Source organism: Phocoena sinus, chromosome 6, assembly GCF_008692025.1.
Source record: "Phocoena sinus isolate mPhoSin1 chromosome 6, mPhoSin1.pri, whole genome shotgun sequence".
In the NCBI taxonomy this organism is placed as follows: domain Eukaryota; kingdom Metazoa; phylum Chordata; class Mammalia; order Artiodactyla; family Phocoenidae; genus Phocoena; species Phocoena sinus.
The window spans coordinates 113,295,425-113,316,729 of record NC_045768.1 but is presented as its reverse complement, the minus strand read 5'-3'; the positions used below and the strand labels follow the sequence as shown (position 1 = coordinate 113,316,729).

At 38.9% G+C, this 21,305-nt stretch overlaps 1 protein-coding gene across 7 annotated transcripts in view; it reads left to right on the top strand.

Annotated features, from left to right (window-relative positions):
* The window catches only part of CLCN3 (chloride voltage-gated channel 3), a 97,655-nt gene that overhangs the window by 45,211 nt on the left and 31,139 nt on the right, over positions 1-21,305 (top strand). For all 7 annotated transcript variants that reach the window (XR_004350248.1, XM_032634137.1, XM_032634138.1 and 4 more), the window contains 3 exons: positions 13,940-14,097; positions 19,659-19,758; positions 21,052-21,239. Coding sequence is in view for 6 of the 7 variants with exons in the window: in XM_032634137.1 (XP_032490028.1) it covers positions 13,940-14,097; positions 19,659-19,758; positions 21,052-21,239 (446 nt within the window). In the remaining variant the exon portion in view is untranslated. The remainder of the gene's footprint in view (positions 1-13,939; positions 14,098-19,658; positions 19,759-21,051; positions 21,240-21,305) is intronic.

Sequence of the window (21,305 nt, the reverse complement as noted above, 5' to 3'; positions counted from 1 at the left end):
GGTCCAGGAAGATCCCACATGCCATGGAGCAACTAAGCCCGTGTGCCACAACTACTGAGCCTGCGCTCTAGAACCCGCAAGCCACAACTACTGAATCCCGCATGCCTAGAGCCCGTGCTCCACAACAAGAGAAGCCACCACAATGAGAAGCCCGTGCACCGCAACGAAGAGCAGCCTCTGCTCACTGCAACTAGAGAAAGCCTGCACGCAGCAACGGAGACCCAGTACAGCCAAAAATAAATAAATAAAATAAGTAAATTTATTTAAAAAAATAGAATTAGTTAATATATTGTTGATGGATTAGAAATTAATATGACATTTTAGAATAGTTATCTTTGGGAGTAAATTTCCTGTCAGACACTATTAAGTTCTTTCATAAAATATCTCTTCCATTTTCATTGGGGCGGGGGGAAGAAAACCTTTGGTTTATTTGCATTATTAGTTTTATACTTTGACTTTTTTCCTTATTTGTTCATGAAGTTTAGGTAGTTTGGAGGTTGAATTCTTTTTTATCCTAACAGGCCCTTATAAGTGCATTTGATCTTTGGGGCTTTTAGCATTATTTGAACATTGTTTCCTTTGAAGTTTGTGTTGAGCTCTCTTGTGTGTATAAGGCACTCTCAGGTGCTGTGGAGAACTGGTGGGAGTAGTAATGGTGATATTAATAAAAGTTAATACCTACACTGTTCTAATAAGTGCTTTACGTGTGTCAGCTCATTGATGTGTAACAAATTATTTTAATCCCTGTCACAGACTGTGAAGTAGGAACGGTTATAATCCCCATTTTCCTGTTGACAAGACTGAGATAAAGAAATGTTCAAGGGGCTTTCCTGGTGGCGCAGTGGTTGAGAGTCCGCCTGCCGATGCAGGGGAGACGGGCTCGTGCCCCGGTCCGGGAAGATCCCACATGCCGCGGAGCGGCTGGGCCCGTGAGCCATGGCCGCTGAGCCTGCGTGTCCGGAGCCTGTGCTCCGCAACGGGAGAGGCCACAGCAGTGAGAGGCCCGTGTACCGCAAAAAAAAAAAAAAAAAGAAAAAAAAAGAAATGTTCAAGAAACGTCAGGATTCGGTGCAGATGATGAGACTCATAGTCTGATCGTGGAAACACACTGCTTTGCACTGTGTATGTCCCTGTGATAACTTGGCATGTGCAGTCTGGTAGGAGCGTAAGAAGGCTTCCCAGGTTTACAGACAAACAAACAAAACCCCAAGGAAGCTAATTTCTCGTGAATGGTACAGACTGCATGTTCTGTGAGTCTGTTTTGGGGGGTTGGGGGGATGGAGACCACTCTTCTTTTGACAAGTGTTATCAAAGTCGGCCGAGTTTCCACGTCCACAGGGGATTTGATACGCGTTCCTGGTGGGGAGGATAGGCTAGTAAGTGCTCTGATGGGACCAAGTGCCTAGTATGTTGTTCCCTGATTAGTTTTGTTGTGTCACTGGGTCGGCTAAAGGGGTCCTTTAGGAAGGTAGAAGAGTGCCAGATCCCAGAGGAACTTGAATGCTAGACTAATACTGGTCTTAGACCACAAGAGGTGTGGCTTTCTTTCTGAAATAAAGTTTGAGGTTTTTTTTTTTAATTTATTAAAAAATTTTTTTTGCTGCGCCGAGCAGCTTGCGGGTTCTTAGTTCTCTGACCAGGGAATGAACCCGGGCCCAGAGCAGTGAAAGCGCTGAGTCCTAACCACTGGACCACCAGGGAATTCCCAAGGTTTTTTTTTATGTTTTGTTTTTTAAAGCTTCTACCTGAAATCATTTCTTGACATCCATTAGCTCAGACATATATTTAAGTAAAGCTTTTTTCTTCCTATTATAATAGATGAATTTGTTCATTTTTATTCCCTCCTGAAAGTATCAGTAGTTAGCATTTTTTGCACGTTATTTGAAAAGCTAGGTGTTAGATTCTTATTGCCACAGGGACATTCTGTAGATTCTTTGTAAAGTTATTTTAGGATTCGAGTCCTTATTGTACTTCTCTTACCTTTAATCTTCTAGCCAACTAGAAAATTAAATCTCTTCTTACAAATTAATTCATCTGATGTCAAAAAGTCTTTGTATTCTAAAATAATAGTATAAAACAAAGCCTGTCTTTAGATTTATTTTGCCCACAGTATATGAATTTAAAATCTTCAATTAAATGTGTTTCATATTACTATCTCTAGCTCTATTTTCTAAAATTAGCTGACATTTTTAGTATGATTAATTTTATACCATCTCATGGCTTGTTGTAAGTTAAAAATGCTTTGTGTTTCAAGATATCAAAACGTGAGCAGGTCTCTTGACACATAGATTAAGCTTGTGATTTTGGCTGTTTTCCCAGCATTCAGGTCTCTGTTTCGTGCTGACACGAGGCCACAGGAGACTGGTGGCTTAAACTGTATTTTAAAGTTTTTTGTTTTTTAATAAACAGATGTTTAATTCATAGTTTTTTGGTAGTTCTTTACAACCTTAACTAGATCAAAGATGGATTTGCCTTAGTTTGTCAATTTATTCCCTCTGCCATTTAAGAGAGCAAATTCCATGAATCTTTTTTTTCATGTAATCTACAGATCATCTTATGTGCAGAGATAATAAATGAACATGGAACTTGTTTCCAGTTATACAGATGTCTTAATACCCACTTTATCATCCCTACCTAAGAATGTGGCTTTTTATTTTGGGGTGTCAGTAGAACAGAGAAGGAAACAGTGAGTTGGGTAGTTTAGCATTGCTACTTACTGGTCCTGTATCTTCTGTCAACTTCTTTGCCATTTGGTTTTAATTTGCAAGGCTTTGCCATTTAACTAGGTGGCAGTTAAGTATGACTGTGAATGGCAGAACAAATTTAAAGAGTAAATACTTAATTTATCCAGCAGATGTCCCGTTGACCACCTCCTAAGTACCAGCACTGTGCTGTTACACTTAATCTTCCATTTGGAAATCTGCTGACACTCTGGGACTTCCACTATCAACTTACAACACTCACTTTACCCTCCCTCACCAGGGTGACCATTCCTTATCAATAGGGTCACAGAGGGAGGAGAAAATCCACTGGGGACTAGACTTCCTGCTCTTAATACACAGCTGAAACTGGGCTGTCAGGGAATATGCAGAATTTTAGATTTCTGCCTGCCTTATTCCATAATTTAAAATAAAGGCATATATGTTTTATGTGTGTGTGATAGCACAGTAATCTGCCTATGAGCTTAAACGGCAGGGATCACTGCTCTCAAATCTTTTGAGATTGACCCCAGCGGTAATAAGCAATAGTCTTAGTAAACAAATATATACCTACTTTTGCATGTAGAGCTATTATTTGGATATTCCCCTTTGAGAAAAGACTTAGACTACGGAAGAAGTGTGATGGTGACATTTACTAATAAATTAGTTCACTCTAAGGTGTAACAATTAAGTATTATTTTTTTGTAGCTCAGTTCAGCAAATATATATTGAGGCCTAGTGGGTGGGAATATAAAGGTTTTTATTTGTGGGAAAGCAGATAATTTCATTAATGTCTGTATTTCTCTAGTTCATTGTTTGTCAAATTACAGGTTTCAGCATGTTGGGTTGTGACAAATATTTAAAAAAAGAAAAAAAAGAGGAAGGAAGGAAACAGAAAGTAAAAATACCAGAGTATATGCCAAATAGTAAATATGCTAAACTTTGGTTTTACTTAGGTGCATATCTGTATACTGTGTCAGTGAGAAATATTTCTTGCTGTGGGCCACCGTTAAAAAAGTTTGAAAACCAGTTTCTAAGTAAACCCCTGGAGGGGCAGTTGGCTCTGCTTCCTGTGCCTGAGATGAGTTTGGAACAACCTGAGGATGAGAATGGGATGTGTAATTGTCACTGACCTCTGCTGAAGCACAGGGATGTGAGTGCTGGTACCAAAGCAGTGCCAGTGACAGCTTGTGCAGCAGACTTGTGGTCTGGGGCCAAAGGCAGAAAGGGCTGGTGATGGTGAAGGGTCGAGTTGTGTTAATTGTATGAGTGCTCAGTGCATGTGTGTAGGTGTTTTGGGAGAAGGCAGCATCAACAGTCTTAACCTACTCGCAGAGCAACAAGCAAACAAACCGTGAAGCTATTTTTAGGCAGTACTCAGAGTGGTAAGAAATGCCTTTGGAATCAAACTACTTGAGTTTGAATCCATGTTCCACTACTTACTATATGGCCCTGGGCATATCTCTTAACTCTCTGTGCCTGCCTTTTCTAATTTGTAAAATGGAGATCGTAATACCTATCTCCTGGGGTGGTTGTGAGGATTAAATGAGCTAATATATGTAAAGTGCTGAGAACAATGTCTAGCACACAGTAAGCACTCAATACATGTTAGTTCTTTTATTGTTAGTATTACACACAGTGTCTGGCCTCTAGGTGGGAACGATTATCTTAATTCTGATGTAGTCTGCTTTATCTGTTTTTTCTTTTGCCACCTTTGCTTTGGTGTTTTATCTGCAAAACCATTGCCTCACCCAAGGTCAAAAGGATTTACCCCTCTGTTTCCTTTTAAGGGTTTAATAATTTTAGCCCTTACATTTGGGTCTGTGATCCATTTTGAGTTAATTTTCATGTATGGTGTGAGGTAGGTAGCGTCCAACTTCATTCTTTTACATATAGCTAGCCCATTGTCCCAGCATCGTTTGTTGAAGATACTATTCTTTTCCCATTGATGAAAATATTTCTTTAAATAATAATATAACCAGAAAACTACTAGAGCTCATTAAAGAATTCGGTAAAGTTGCAGGATGTAAAATTAATATGCAGAAATCTGTTGCATTTCTGTACACTAACAACAAAAGATCAGAAAGAGAAATTAAGGAAACAGTCCCATTTACCATCGCATCAAAAAGAATAAAATACCTCCGAGTAAACTTATCTAGGGAGGCAAAAGACCTGTGCTCTGAAAACTGTAAGAGGCTGGTGAAATAAACTGAAGACAACATAAACAGATGGAAAAATACACCATGTTCTTGGATTGGATGAATCAGTATTGTCAAAATGACTATACTACCCAAGGCAATCTATAGATTCAGTGCAATCCCTATCAAATTACCAATGTTAAAATTTGTATGGAAGTACAGAAGACCCCCGAATAGCCAAAGCAGTCTTTAGAAAGAAAGATGGAGCTGGAGGAATCAGGCTCCCTGAGTTCAAACCATACTACAAAGCTACAGTAATCAAAACAGTATGGTCCTGGTAGAAAAACAGACATACAGATCAGTGGAACAGGATGGAAAGCCCAGAAATAAACCCATGCACTTATGGTCAATTAATCAACAACAAAGGATGCAAGAATATACAGTGGAGAAAAGACAGTCTCTTCAGTAAGTTGTGCTGGGAAAACTGGACAGCTACATGTAAAAAAATGAAATTAGAACATTCTGTAACACCATACACAAAAGTAAACTCAAAATGGATTAAAGACCTAAATGTAAGACCAAATACTCTAAAACTTCTAGAGGAAAACATAGGCAGAACACTCTGACATATATCATAACAGTATCTTTTTGGATCTGTCTCCTAGAGTAATGGAAATAAAAATAAACAAATGGGACCTAATTAAACTTAAAAGCTTTAGCACAGCCAAGGAGACCATAAACAAAATGAAAAGGAAACCTACAGAATGGGAGAAAATATTTGCAAACAATGTGACTGACAAGGGATTAATCTCCAAAATATACAAACAGCTCATACAGTTCAATATCAAAAAAACCCACAACCTATTCAGAAAATAGGCAGACATTTCTCCAAAGAAGACATACAGATAGACAAAAAGCACATGAAAAGATGCTCTATATCGCTAATTATTAAAGAAATGCAAATCAAATCTACAGTGACGTATCACCTCACAATGCTCAGAATGGCCATCATTTAAAACATCTACAAATAATAAATTCTGGAGAGGGTGTGGAGAAAAAGGAACCCTCCTACACTGTTGGTGGGAATGTAAATTGGTGCAGCCACTATGGAGAACAGTATGGAGGGTCCTTAAAAAACTAAAAATAGAGCCACCATATGATCCTGCAATCCCATTCCTGGACATATATCTGGAGAAAACCATAATTTGAAAAGATACATGCACCCCAGTGTTCATAGCAGCACTATTTACAATAGCCAAGACATGGAAGCAACCTAAATGTCCATTGATGGATGAATGGATAATGAAGATGTGGTGTATATATATATATATATATATATATATATATATACATACATACATACATATACACAATGGAATATTACTCAGCCATAAAAAATGAAATAATGCCATTTTCAGCAACATGGATGGACCTAGAGATTATCATATTAAGTGAAGCATACTGGACAAAGAAAGACAAATACATGATATTGCTTATATGTGGAATCTAAAAAAAAAATGTGATACAAATGAACTTATATACAAAACAGAAATATACCCACAGACACAGAAAACAAACTTATGGTTACCAAAGGGGGGAAAGCAGGGGGAATAAATGAGGAGTTTGGGATTAACATATACACACTACTATATATAAAATAGATAACCAACAAGGACCTACTGTATAGCACAGAGAAGTCTACTCAATATTTTGTAATAACCTATAAGGGAAAAGAATCTGAAAAAGAATAGATATATATGTATAACTGAATCACTTTGCTGTACACCTGAAACTAACGTAACATTGTAAATCAACCATACTTCAGTACAAAACCCAAAACCAAAACCAAAACATAACAATTAAAAAATTTCCGACAGATAATTTAAAAACTCTTTGTTTAGATTATAGATGTTAATAAATAATAAAGTTGTGTTTACATAGGTATGCTTTTGTGTCTGGGGAAAAAATAAACAAGGCAAAAAGTCCTCTTATCAATAAAGTTATTTTTGCAAGAAAGCTGCAAACCAGTTACAGCTCATTGGATAAATTTTCCTACTTGCTGAGGTATTGATATTTTAGTGTTAGTGATATTTGAACTATGAAATATTGTTGGTGGTATTTAAATTATATGAAGTCCATTTTATGGAAAGGTTGGTCATTGGGCATACATTTTATTTTATTTTTTAATGGTATTTCCTTTTTTAATATATTTACTTATTTATTTATTTATTGGCTGCATTGGGTCTCTGTTGCTGTGTGTGGGCTTTCTCTAGTTGCAGCGAGCAAGGGCTGAGTTCCTAACTCAGGCTTTTGAAACCCATGTAAAAGGCAAAGTCTCAAAAGCCAATACCTTTGAGTTGTAAGCAGTGGGTTTCTGGGTTTCAAAATGTTTTAAGTAAAAAAGAGTTTCTGCAATAAGCTTTGGATTGAAAAAAGAACAGATGAAGAAGCAATTCTACACAGTTACATAAGGTTTGTGGGAGAAGCAAGGAGAGGGAATTGAGTAAACAAGAGAGTTTAAAATAGTTAAACTGGCAACTGGTTTCAGTTTTTAATATTTTATACAAGAAAAAAAGATAAGATCTAGTTAGCCACATTTATTTATAAGCTTTTAGCATATTTTCATTACTCAACATACTTTCTAAAAAGCATCTCATGTCATTAAATGCATATGCATATCATTTTCAAAGGACTTCAGACTACTATAACTGTTGTGATGTACTGTATCATTTAGGTTAGTTTGCATTAAAAACAGTATATACAATGAACATACGTGTACCTAGTCATCCTCTTTTCCAATTAATTTTTAAATTTTTAATCTTTTTCTTGTTACTAACTTTTTTTCCCACAGTGAAAGAAGCCACAGTGCTGAATGTTGTTTTCTGTGTTCTGCTGTGTGTTTCTTTCCCTGTGGTGGTGGGTGTTTCCTGAATTGGTGGGGAACACGTGTGGAGAGGACGAGGAGATCGTGTCGGATAAGGAACCTGATGAGTAGTATTTCCAAAAGGTGTCCTGGTACGTCTCTGCTACTGTCTCCACAGATAGATCAGTGAGAGCTGCACATGCTTTGAGAAATGGGAGGTCCAAGTAAATCATGTCATTTTGTGTTCATGCACCTATAACAAGAGTTTTTACTGAGGCAAAGAGAGGCCTTGTCGGGGAAGTGCGGCCTCACCCCTTTATTTCATCCTGTCGACCTCTTTGTCTTCTGGACAGAGAACAGCTTTAGGAAAGTCATGTTATAATTTTCTAATTAACCAACCCTTAAAATAATATTTTAGGAAAGAAAGAGAGATGCGCTTAAAATTTATTATTTATTTATTTATTGTTGCAGCACGTGGGCTCTTCGTTGCGGTGTGCAGGCTCAGTAGTTGTGGCATGTGGGATCTTAGTTCCCTGAGCAGGGATCGAACCCAGGCCCCCTGCATTGGGAGTGCAGAGTCTTTTTATTTTTTTTTAATAAATTATTTTATTTTATTTTATTTATTTTTGGCTGCATTGGGTTTTCACTGCTGCGCACGGGCTTTCTCTAGTTGCGGCGAGCGGGGGCTACTCTTTGTTGTGGTGCACAAGCTTCTCATTGCAGTGGCTTCTCTTGTTGCGGAGCACGGGCTCTAGGCACCCGGGCTTCAGTACTTGTGGCACGTGGGCTCAGTAGTTGTGGCTTGCGGGCTCTAGAGCACAGGCTCAGTAGTTGTGGCGCACGGGCTTAGCTGCTCTGTGGCATGTGGGATCCTCCAGGACCAGGGGTCGAACCCGTGTGCCCTGCATTGGGAGGCGGATTCTCAACCACTGCACCACCAGGGAAGTCCGGGAGCACAGAGTCTTAACTGCTGGACCACCAGGGAAGTCCCACGTATGAGAGAACTTTGATTTGTGCTTGTGGCATTACCTGCAAGGTGTGTGCTACATTCATGCATAAGGTGAAGTGGAGAGGGGAAGCTGGATAACTTACACAGTTGCTTCTAAGAATTTTATTAACACACAAATATAATTTATTTGTGTTCATCTCATTTTATCATATGTAAGTTAAACTTTAAACGAATCTAGGTTGCAGTGAACTATACACAAAGAAATGATAATTAGGAACATTTAAAAACCATTGTTATTGTTAGGAAACATAATACCTTTAAAATTACTCGTGCTGTGGGATATATAGGCATTTCTGTGATCCTGTTAGAAATGAATGTTCCCTCCCCAGTTTAGAATAGGACAGAAAGTATTTCCTTTTCTCCTTCTTTGTACTATTCAGATTTCCACGTTTGGCAGAACAAACTATAAAAGAAAATGCATGTAACGATGTCACACGCATACTAACGTAAAAGTGTGAATCCTTTTTTTTTAATAGTCAGCTGATTCTTGAATTTTATTTAGCAATAGTAAAGCAGACTTTTTAAAAAAATAAATTTATTTATTTATTTATTGCTGCGCGCAGGCTTTCTCTAGTTGCGGTGAGCAGGGGCTGCTCTTCGTTGTGATGCGTGGGCTTCTCGTTGCAGTGGCTTCTCTTGTTGCGGAGCACGGGCTCTAGGCGTGCGGGCTGCAGTACTTGAGGCATGTGGGCTCAGTAGTTGTGGCTCGTGGGTTCTAGAGCGCAGGCTCTGTAGTTGTGGCGCACGGGCTTCGTTGCTCCGCGGCATGTGGGATCCTCCCGGACCAGGGCTCGAACCTGGGTCCCCTGCATTGGAGGCGGATTCTTAACCCCTGCGCCACCAGAGAAGTCCAAAGCAGACTTTAAACATAAAAAATATGTTAATTGATTTTGCATTCAATATGATATATCTTTCATTTGTTAATAATAACCCAGTAAGAAACAGGATGAAAGGAGAGACGTTAAAGCCAGATTGAAATGTCTGCGTTTTGGGACTTCCCTGGTGGTCCAGTGTTTAAGATTCTGTGCTTCCACTTCAGGGGGCATGGGTTCTATCTCTGGTGGGGGAACTAAGAACCCGCATGCCACGTGGCACAGCCAAAAAAAGAAAAAAAAGGAAATGTCTGCCTTTTTCTTCCGGGAGATTCCTTTTAATTATATTTATCAGAGCCAGAGAAATATTGTAATCAACTAGCAAAAGGGTGTTATTTTACTTTCCTAGCAAAATCCATCTTGGTTACTTTCTAAGCCGATTTGATAGCAAGAGTCACAAGAAAGACTCAGACCTCTTTTCGGAATAATTTAGAGGCGAAACAGTGAATCTCTGTTTCTTTGGGCTCCCCCAAAACCAAGACCAATCAGCATTTCTCCCATACTCCGCTTTTTTCAAACAGCATTGCTGTGTCAGGTAGAAGCAAATAGGCATGAGAGGACAGACTGACTTCAAATAGTCTGTTGGGGCCACAAACTGCTCTGGCTAATTCCTACCCAAAAATGTGCAGTGGCAGCCCCAGAAATTCCAAGGGACACACATAAAAGTCCCAAAACATAGATCATCGGTGCACAGGGTCCTCTGGTTTAAAAAGTTGAGTACTTTATATCTGACTTTCACGACTTTTGAATTACTGTGTAGTTATGTAAGTTAGATGTCAGGATAGTTGCTCCAGACTAATGATTTGAAAGTCACTGAGGCAAAACACAGGGCTTCTGTGGATGTGTGTGTGGTGCTGCCTCCGACATTAGGCATAGTGCTCTCTCCCCGCCCCTCCCTAGCTCAGAAGCCTGTTGGGGGGATACACTGTGTTTGCTTAGTACCCGCATGGTGCAGACGGTTGGGAATTCTCATCCTGGGGCTGGTGACATATTGTGTGCATGCTTGTTAGGTGCTATAGAAATTTTGCTTTTGATTTTTCATAAAAGATAATAATAAAAGATCAGTAGTTCATGTCTCTTCAACTCTACCCAGATAAGGGCAGATAGGGGAAAAGTTTCAAGTTTGCAAAATATATCACAGTAGACTTAAAATTTTTTTTTCTTTTAATTTCAGACTTAGAGATGTTGAAAAATAGTGCAGAGAATCCCATATACCCTTCACCCAGACTCCTGAAATGTTAACATTTTACCACATTTGTTCATCCTGTGTCTTGTTCTTTCTCTTGCTGTTATATCTACTGTTTTCTGTGTAACACATAATCTATATGGCTATTTATATGTATGTGGTGCATGTAATTACCACGTAATTTTTTCCTGAACTCTATAAGGGTAAGATGCAGACGTGATACGCTTTAACCTCTAAATACTTCAGTGTGTATTTCCTTATGGAAGGATATATAGCTTATGTATAGCTAAGTACAGTTTTCAAACTCAGAAAATTGACATTGATACAGTACTGTTATTAGAGCTACAGGCTGTTTTCAGATTTGCTGCTTGTTGCCCTGTGTCCTTTAATACAGCAGCGCAAACATGTCTGTCCCAGACCTGCTGTGCTCGTCCAGTGCACAGGTCATGTTCTGTGGCTGTCTCTTTGGTCTCCTTGAATCTAGAGCCGCTCCTCAGTCATGCTTTGTCTTTCGTGACTTTGACGTTGTTGAAGAACGCAAGCCATTTATCTTGCAGAATTTCCCTCAGCTCAGATTTGTAGTGCTGATTATGCGTTTTGGGCAGAGCCCCCCAGAAGTCTTCCTAAATGTTATAGAGGCTTCGGTGCTTCCCTCCAAAATCCATCCTCACCACGACCAATTTTAGTATTATCGTACAGAAAGCGGAGTCAGATTTCTGAAATTCGTCAAGATATTATACATGCTCTTATTATTTTTACTCTCCTGTCGCTTTTTCTTAAGAAAATTTGTGGCCTTTCAGTTAGCTTTCACAAAGTGGAAATTAGTAAATAAAGTCAGGATAGAGGGAGGAAGAAAGAGCTAGTGTGTATGTAAAGGCTGAAGAGGAAGGTTTAGAGCATATGTTTTACGTAAGCAAGCATGGGCCATTGCAGGGCTTGGGCCTTTAAACCCTCAGCCAAAATGGTGATTATTTATTCCCGGAGGGCTTCTGCCAAAACACTGAAATCAGTACACTCCTCTCCTTTTAGAAGTTTTACACCTTTCCAAGGCAAGCACAAATGTATTAAATGGCGAGGTAAGAGAGAACTGTGTTCTATCTGGTAGAAGTGAAGAGACATTAAGTTTATTAGTACAATATTCAGTACTTATTACATTGTTTGAAATACTAACCCTTTTTGTGTTAATGCTTGTTCCTAATACCGCCTCTTTGAATGATCAAGAAACAGAGCTTGCAACCCACAGTGACGTCTGTTTGGTTTCTGTCTGAACAGTAACAAAATGAGTCCCTGTCTTGGCGTGGTGGCTGTGTGTGTCTTTCCCTCCCACCGCCCCACTGCTTCAAGACCCTCTCCTGCTCTAATCTAGGCGCTGTTTATAGCGAGGGGGGCAGTTCAGATTCTGGCTTTGCCACGTGATCCTTTGGTGAACGACTTAACGTTTATGATAGTGTCTTTGTGAACGAAAGAGAACAAGTCAGTTTAAACCATCAGACTGCAAGAGTGGTCTGGAAATTTTGCTCCATTCCTTAAAAGCCACAGAATAAAATAAACGGCTTTCTTGGGTTTCTTTTTATAGTGTTTGTTTAGACATTAGTGTAGTGCCAGTCCTTATAGTCTATATCAGTTAGTACATTTTTATTAAAATGATACACTTTTAGATGATTATTTTTGGCATAAAATCTATATTACTGCTACCTAATTTGAAGATGTAATCTGTAATCACTTATGCTAAGATCACCTGTTTGAAATTATGTACCAGCTCTTCTAAATTGTTAGGGCTTTAGAAAAATTCCAAATGCTTCTTTGCTTATACGTCTTTGTTATAAGGTATAACAAAATGATATATAACATATATCATTGAGATGCTTAATATTTGAAGATGAGTTGTCCAAAGTGACTTAGCTGTCTAAGGCTAGCATCTGGGCCTTTTGGTAGCAGTTTGTTGCTCTTTTCACTTACCTAATTGTTAGATCCATTAGGATTCCTTTATTCTCAGTCCCATTCACATCCCTATTAATAGTGTGTGTGTTTATTTAGAAAAGTAATTTTCATTGATATTGATAGGTATGTTTATATACCTACAAGGGTTATGCAGACAAAGTTCATTCTCTGCTTTTCTAACAAATCTACTTGTCAGAGGTAACCATTATTAACATGTTGTTTCATATCTCTTCATACTGTTTTCTCTGTATTTAAATATACATGTAAGCGTAACTTTTAAACCAAAATAAATTTTACTAAATGATTTTCAAATTAAACATGCTGATCTGCACTTGAAAATAGGGTCAGGGGTCAGATCTCGCTCTTCACCTGTAGATAAACTATTATTGAAACACAGCCATATTCATTCATTTATATATTGTCTATGCCTTCTTTTGTGCGACCGTGGCAAAGTTGAGTAGTTCTGACTCTACGGCCTCCAAAGCCTAAAAGATATGCTCTCTGGCTCTTTTGCTGACCCCTCTTTTAGATCATAAGCATCTGGGCATTTGTTTTTGCCTACTTTCTGGAGCACTAGTAAGATGTTCTCCCCACACTGTGCATGATTTATGGACTTGTACAAGGATAAGTGCAGGAAGAATTCCTAGATATATGGCCGCTGGGTTGGAGAGTGTCTGTGTAGCTTTGCCTGCCCAAAGAGGTTATACAAGTTTATACTGAAACTAATGCTTTTGTGGCAGGCCCTCTTTTCCCCATAACTTTGCCAACTCAGTGCGTTAGCCAGCTTTTTTAATCTTTACCAATCTGATAGAGGAAAATGCTATTGTAGGTTTTATCTGCATTTCTTTTTCTGTGTTAGATTGAACTTCTTTTCAAATTTAATAGCCAGTTTTTATTTTTTGTGAATTGTCTATGTCTCCTTCCTTGTACCTTCAAGTCTGTTACATAGTGGACACTTGTCAAATATTTATTTAACTCTAATGAGGGAACCAGCTTGATGACAAAGCTGATTTAGGGGGAAGTGTGTGAGTGGGAAAGGACATGCCATAGTCTTTTTGCCTATTTCCAAGTCTCAGATGAATTTTTCTAATGCTTTCCTTCCTCTGTTTTAGTGTAATTATTTCGAGTGATAACTATTTCTTTATGAATCCCTAATGAACTGCTGAGGAGGCAGCATAGTTCACCATTGTGTCTCATAGAACACACTCATTGTCCCCTTTTTGCTTTGTAGGAACTCATTACACAATGACAAACGGAGGCAGCATCAGCAGTTCCACCCACCTGCTGGACCTTCTGGATGAACCCATCCCCGGTGTGGGTACCTATGACGATTTCCACACCATCGATTGGGTGCGGGAGAGATGTAAAGACAGGGAAAGGCATAGACGGGTGAGTGTTTCCAGTAATCTTTAAAATCACAGTGCACAGTCAGATCATTTAGTAATATGTGACCTTGGCCTGCCAAAATATGTTATACGTTAAAAGTACATTCGAGTAAATTCCTACATTTTATAAGTAATATGTTTTTTCTCTATGTAATTTTTTAAACGTTTATTTATATCCCATGTCTTTCTGGAAAGGATTTGAAGTAGCTTAAAATCAAAGAAGTATAGTAAGACAAAGCAGGAAGGAAAGGGAAAACGCGGCATGTGAATTGAGGGAGGAGGAAGCCAAGTTCAAGATGTAGCAGTCAGCATGATATCTGGCTTTGAGCAGCACAGCAGCTACGGCAAAAGAGGAGACGTATTACATAATTTCAGTTGTTGGAAAAAGAAGCAGCTTACTGGGGAGATAGTTTCCCGGGGTTTTGCTGTTTTCTTTTATCTCCTTTCTTGGTTTTAAATTCTGAGATATTTCTCAAATTGAGTCCTGTATAGGGCATATTGAATGTTGTAATGAATCACTAATCAAAAAAAGAATGGCTTTTGCTAAAAACTACAACTTACGTTAACTTTTTGTTGTCGACTGTGCCTTACTGATACAGTGTAATCCAAAAATAATTTTAAAAGAGAAAAAAAAAATCTCTTGAAAATAAAAATCCAAATTCTAAAAGGCCGTTTGCAAATTTGAGCTCTGAAAGTTACTTGTAAATGAAATAATGGCTTGTACAAATTAGGTATTACCTTTCATAATAATGTATATATGTGTATTAAACCTAAAGTTGGACTTAGATTATATTGTTTATGAAAAGTACTGCTTCTGAGCTTCATCAGTCAATATTTACCTTTTCTGGGAACATTATAAATGGAGTGTAAATGAAAATAAGAGGTAATACCATATTAGATACTAAAACTGAGAAATTTCAAAAATATTAATTCATTTAAAAGTAACAATAACAAACCCATTACATGTTAACATACAAAACATATTTTTATGAAAAATAACTATTTTCCAAAATAAAAAATATTTAATGAGAGAGTGACATTGTATTACATCTTTATAAATCATTCATTGATTGTTGTCTGGTTTACTGAAAACTGCTGGTTTCTCATATCTGCTGCTACAATCTGTTGTGATATGTTTTGATTGAAGTACGTGAAGAAAATCCAGCCTCACACAGATGTGTAGTTGGAAAAGCCAGGAGTATTTTAATAACCTTTTCAGATCATTGTGAATATTCTTTGATACGGCATGACAGTGACAGTGACAAGTGGTAGTTTCTTAAAGGTTAGATGCACTGTGTAATCTGAAACTGCGTCAATGAACTTTTTGTCTCCTATTACATTAAAATCTCTTGGTTCCTGTTGAACTTTGAATGGATGATTTTGTAATATTATGCCATGATCCTTTGAAAAATAGTAAAAAATTAAAAATTAAAAAAAAAAGAAAGAAAAAAATAGTGATTCATTGATTCATGCAGTTCTTTCAATAGTTGACACTTTCATTACACCATATCATTATACAATATCAGAAAAGGCACATTTGTTAATATCAACACTGATCTCCTCAGAAAAGTCTTTAAGGACTGGGATCTGTCATTCTTATAGTGATGGCTACAAGTTTTCTAACATTCATTTTTACTTGAAAGCTCAAATTCTATCATTGGAAACAAATACACATTTTACTTGAAATGACAGGCTTACTTGGTTCATTTTTGAGAAAAATACCTGTCAAATTTCCAAGTCTGAAAAACCTTGGTGGTTTTCTTTCAAGTAATATGGGTGTTCCATGGAAGTGGTTTATTTTGCAGCTCAGGTAGATCGCACAGGTGCTTTTCCTCAAGGCCTCGCCTCCAGCTTCAGCTTGCATCAGAAGTGCTGTGTGTATACTTCCGTCACCACACGCAATGTTAGGAAGCCTCAGTAGACTGGGCGCAATACTTTTTACTGCTTCCTCAAAGACGTTTCAAAGTGAAACTGGCCCTTAACTTACCTTTTAGCTCTAAGTGGCTGTGAAGAATGTGATGACTGCCAGGGTGTTTGGATGCCACCGCCTTGACTCTGCTGAGGACCCAGCAGTTATGTTATCACTTTTGCGTTGTCAGTGAAAGCATCAACATGGTGAAAAAGGCACATCGTGTTTTAATATTACTATGAAAATAGCTTTGACCATGAAGACCCCTGAGAAAAGGTCTCAGGGACACACAGGGTGTCTGGGCCACACCATGAGAACCACTGTTTTTTTTTTTTTTTTTAATTTTTTTTAATGTTAATTTTAATTTTTGGCTGTGCTGGGTCTTTGTTGCTGCGCGCAGGCTTTCTCTAGTTGTGGTGAGCGGGGGCTACTCTTCGTTGAGGTGTGCGGGCTTCTCATTGCGGTGGCTTCTCTTGTTGCGGAGCATGGGCTCTAGGTGCTCAGGCTTCAGTAGTTGTGGCACGTGGGCTCAGTAGTTGTGGCTCACAGGCTCTAGAGCACAAGCTCAGTAGTTGTGGTGCACGGGCTTAGTTGCTCCACGGTACGTGGTATCTTCCCTGACCAGGGCTCGAACCCATGTCCCTTGCATTGGCAGGTGGATTCTTAACTACTGCGCCACCAGGGAAGCCCCCGAGAACCACTGTTTTAATCCAGTGTGCCTAAATCAGACACACTATAAATTCCTTACCTTGTGTGATTGTTAGGTAAACACAGTTATACTTGGAATTATATTACTTTAGAGTCACTGACATATTCAGGGAGGGTTTAAGTGTGTTCTCAAGTGAGGGGTAGGAAAGGGTCCATAGATACCGTGTTTATAAAATTGTAAAGAAAACTGAAGCTAAAACCACAACACATCCCTTTTTTCCTCTGGTTATGAAAGTAGTCCATGGTCCTTGAAAACATTTCAAATAATATAACAATAAGTGAAGTAGTCAGTGAGTGTCCTAGCTATTCACATCAATCATCTCTTTCTAAGTAAGTCAAATATCATTTTCAGTGCTTTAATATATGCTTATATAAGCATAAAACTCTGTTAAAGCTGGGAAGTTCTACACGTAGATGTTCTTACTGTTGTTCTTAAAGCATCAAATTAAAAAGAAAGAAAAGTTTCTATATTAGTGCGTATAGCTATCTAATTCCTTTTTCCCCTAAACTTTTAATTATCCTTGTAGCCCTCCTACCCCAGCTTACTTTTATTTTTTTGCGGTACACGGGCCTCTGACTGTTGTGGCCACTCCCGTTGCGGAGCACAGGCTCCGGACGTGCAGGCTCAGCGGCCACGGCTCATGGGCCCCGCTGCTCTGCGGCACATGGGATCTTCCTGGACAGGAGCACGAACCCGTGTCCCCTGCATCGGCAGGCGGACTCTCAACCACTGCGCCACCAGGGAAGCTGCCCACCCCCCCAGCTTATTTTGAAGCAAATTCAGCATTATATCATTTCAAATATTTATGTCAATGTTTCGCAGGATGGTAGCAATCTAATTCTCATTCCATTTTTATTTATTAACTTGACTTTTTCTATAAAGAGAACCTTCCCACACCAGTTACCTGGATTCCCTCAAGTTCGGGTTGTACAGAGAAGGGAGGAGGTTTGACACCTCATGGCTCCCTAGCATCCTCAGAGTTGACCAGTGAGGTTTTGGTTTGCTTGTTTGGTTGCTGTTTCTGTATCTTCATGGGTCTAAACATATTTGATGTGTTTTAATCATCACAATTATTATCCTTATTGATGCCCATGTTATTCCATTTCTGACCAGTGGCAACTTATTTAGGTTGGTATGTGAGTCCTTTGGCCTATGCTTTGTAGACTTTGATGTATTCTGGGAAGACAAGATAATCCTGGCTCATGTTACACATTTCCTGCACCGAACCTGGACCTCTCCAAGGAGCTCTGGTTCCTTTGAAGGAAAATGGTACACAGGCAGCCTGAGCGCCGGAGGCTCTTACTGCTTGCAGGCTGGCCATTGTTTCTAGCCTCTTTAAGTTTAGAGGAACCTTCTAATTTAAATTCAATGCTGTAGGGCTTTCATTTGACTTGTAGTCCTTAAACCTGTATCTCCTTTCAGCCAAGCCCAGAATCTCAGCATCACATGCATTGATTCTCCTCACAACACACACACAGCAGATGTGTTATTTCAGAACTATGCTACCAACACTCTCGCCAGCAATATGCTTACTGAAGAGTTTTAGTGTTCTCTTTTTTTACGATACTTTTTGTCCTTAGTGTTTCACCCACTAGGGTTACACATACAAATTACTTTCTTTTATAGTCCCTGCGCCTCCCAACTTATTGCCTTCCTCCTCTTACAGGTAATGATTCACACTTTCAATGTTATGTTTTGTCCCTTTATTTTTTAAAATGCAAGCATATATATTTATTTATTTTTCTTAGATAAATGGTAGCATCCTATACACACTTACACCTTGCCTTTCTCCCCCAAATGATACTGCATTTATCTCATTCTTTTTTAATGGCCACAGAGGTTTTTCATGACATAGATGTACTGCAATTTATTTAACCAGTACTATATTGATGAACATTTAGATGATTTTCAAATTTTTACTTAATGTTATATCTCATTAAACATTACAGTCATTCTTACTTAGAGGAAGAAGCAACATGAGGTTTATTGTTTTTGAAAGGAATGACCTACCTTCGATTCTAAAGAATGGTTAATATCTGTGATTGGTTGCTTATAATATAGAAGGAAAAAAAATTGCCGCATTCAATTTAGAACTTACTGAGTCTTTTGAATGGAGCCTTGTGGCTTAAAATAGAGCACATGTTTGAAATAGGCCAGATCATTGAGTTCCGGCTGTGGTCCTCCCGTGGGATGAAGGGGCACTGAAGTCCTGGCCCAAGAATGTGGCTCTGTGAAGCAGCCATGGTAGGAGGACAGAAGAGGTTTGGGCAAGTTAGGGATCATTTCTTAGGAAGAGAGGAGAGACTTGCCCTCTTGTGTCTTAGAGTGAGATCTAGAAATCAAATCTGTTGCCGTCCTGCGAATCTTACCTCCTGCTCTGTATTTGTAGAGGACGTTTCTGCCTTACACGGTGATGGGACCCTTCCCCTGGGATTGGAGCGCTCCTTTCCCGCATGTTACAGGCCTACACATTTTGGCAGCCCCTCTATTCACATGACTGCTTTGTACTGCATTTATGGGCATAGTACTGTTTACTCACTGACCTTACCTTTTAAAGACTGTTATGTTCCACTTAACTGCTAGAAGCAGAGAATGAGCAGGGAATGGCAGACATTTCAAGCTATAATGTCTTATTTCTGTTAATATAAAAGATGTATACCAGCTAAGATTGATTCAGTTTAAAACAGTCTGTGTCAGGCTTTATGTGGTTTGTGGACCCCTTTGCTCTCATCCTGTGGTTCTTGTTAAAAATACAGATTTCTGGGTAAATGCTTGTCATCTGGGTCACAGGTGTCTGACCTCGTGATTCTGCCCCAAACTCACTTAGCCCATTATTTAGTTTAGAAAGTACTGTTCCATGTATAGTAACTGAGAAAATTGTTAGATTCTAGAACTCTGGCTTCTGTTCGTAGTTTGGAAAATGAAGCATAAACATTTCTAATTTCAGATCAACAGCAGAAAGAAAGAATCAGCATGGGAAATGACAAAAAGTTTGTATGATGCGTGGTCAGGATGGCTAGTAGTAACACTAACAGGATTGGCATCAGGTAAAGAAAATTTTTAATGTAACCCCTTTTTGGTTAACAGGATAATAAACAGTTCTCCCCTTCTTCTTGCAGTTTTTTTTCAGGTACTTTTCGATTTTCAGAAGCATTTGTTTCTTTCCTTCAAAAAAATCTTCTTAAATATAAGACTAGGAGGCAGGAGGCACAGAGTTCTAGCCTTGGCTCTGTCAGCGTACGTGTCTATCCAACTGGGCTGACCTTTCTCGCTCTGTTTCTTTATCTGTAAAACACATGGTTTGGACCAGATGATCAGTGAGGTATATTTTAATGTTAACATCACAGTAAATAGCTAATATTTATTGAGTGCTTCCTGTGTGTCATACACTGTTCCAGAAGCTTTACGTGTGTGTAAACCTCATGGCAGTCCTATGGTCTGAGTCTTAACAGCCGAGGGGACTAAGCACAGAGAGCTTAAGCGACTTGACCGAGGTCATGTAGCTAGAGAGTCAGCAGGCCACGGTCAGAGCCCACACTTAAGCTCCGTGTGGGCTGCACCGCGCCCAGAGGCCCTCTGGGTGAGACTTTCATAGCAGTTGAAGATGTGAAAACAAACACGAAGGGCTGTTTTACTGACTTTCAGCTTCCACTGTGGAAGATTCTGTCCTGAAGAACACAAGGGAAAGTTAAAATTTGTGTAGAGTAGAGGCAATCTGATACCCTTATTGGCTGGCCACTGTTTATGTGACCCATTGATCTTTTTATATGAGAAGGACCTAGATTTTGACCATAAATCTGTGTATTCTCTGTACTCTGTCAGTAAGATGATCTTGGTATATTTGATTTTCTGTTAAAAGAAAAAAAAACCCTGATAGTCTGTGACAGTAATTCATTAATGCCATGAGTTTCACTAATTCTAACGGATATTCCATTTTAATGAGCTTGAGATCCTTTGTAAATCTACGGATTAGGTTTCAGATTAAAAGACACTAGTAAAAACTATGACTTCACAACCTGAGATGAGCCCCTCCTGCCAGGTGATTGTCTTTGGAAGATTCCGACACATTTTAAAAATCACAGTGAATTTTAATGATGTAAGTAGTTTTAATTTCAAGCAAAGAATAACAGTTTGATTTTAAAGAATAGCTATTTACACTTTTAAAAAAGTAATAGAAACTTATTTCTAATACGATTTGAAATCTTAAATTTGTGTAGTATTCCCTTTATGACCCTTTATTTGTAGGGAGTCCCCAGCTTTCCTTGACCCTTTTAACCTGATAGTTCTGGGCTCCCCAGAAATGGACTGCCTGTTTTCACCACCTCCAACATTTTTTCCAGGGGCATTGGCTGGTTTAATAGACATCGCCGCCGACTGGATGACTGACCTCAAGGAGGGCATCTGCCTTAGTGCACTGTGGTACAACCACGAACAGTGTTGCTGGGGGTCTAATGAAACCACATTTGAGGAGAGGGATAAATGTCCACAGTGGAAAACCTGGGCGGAATTAATCATAGGGCAAGCGGAGGTGAGTCTTGCTTTGTCTCAAAGTGAATTAATAATTGATACCGTGAAATGAGTCTCCAATTCATTT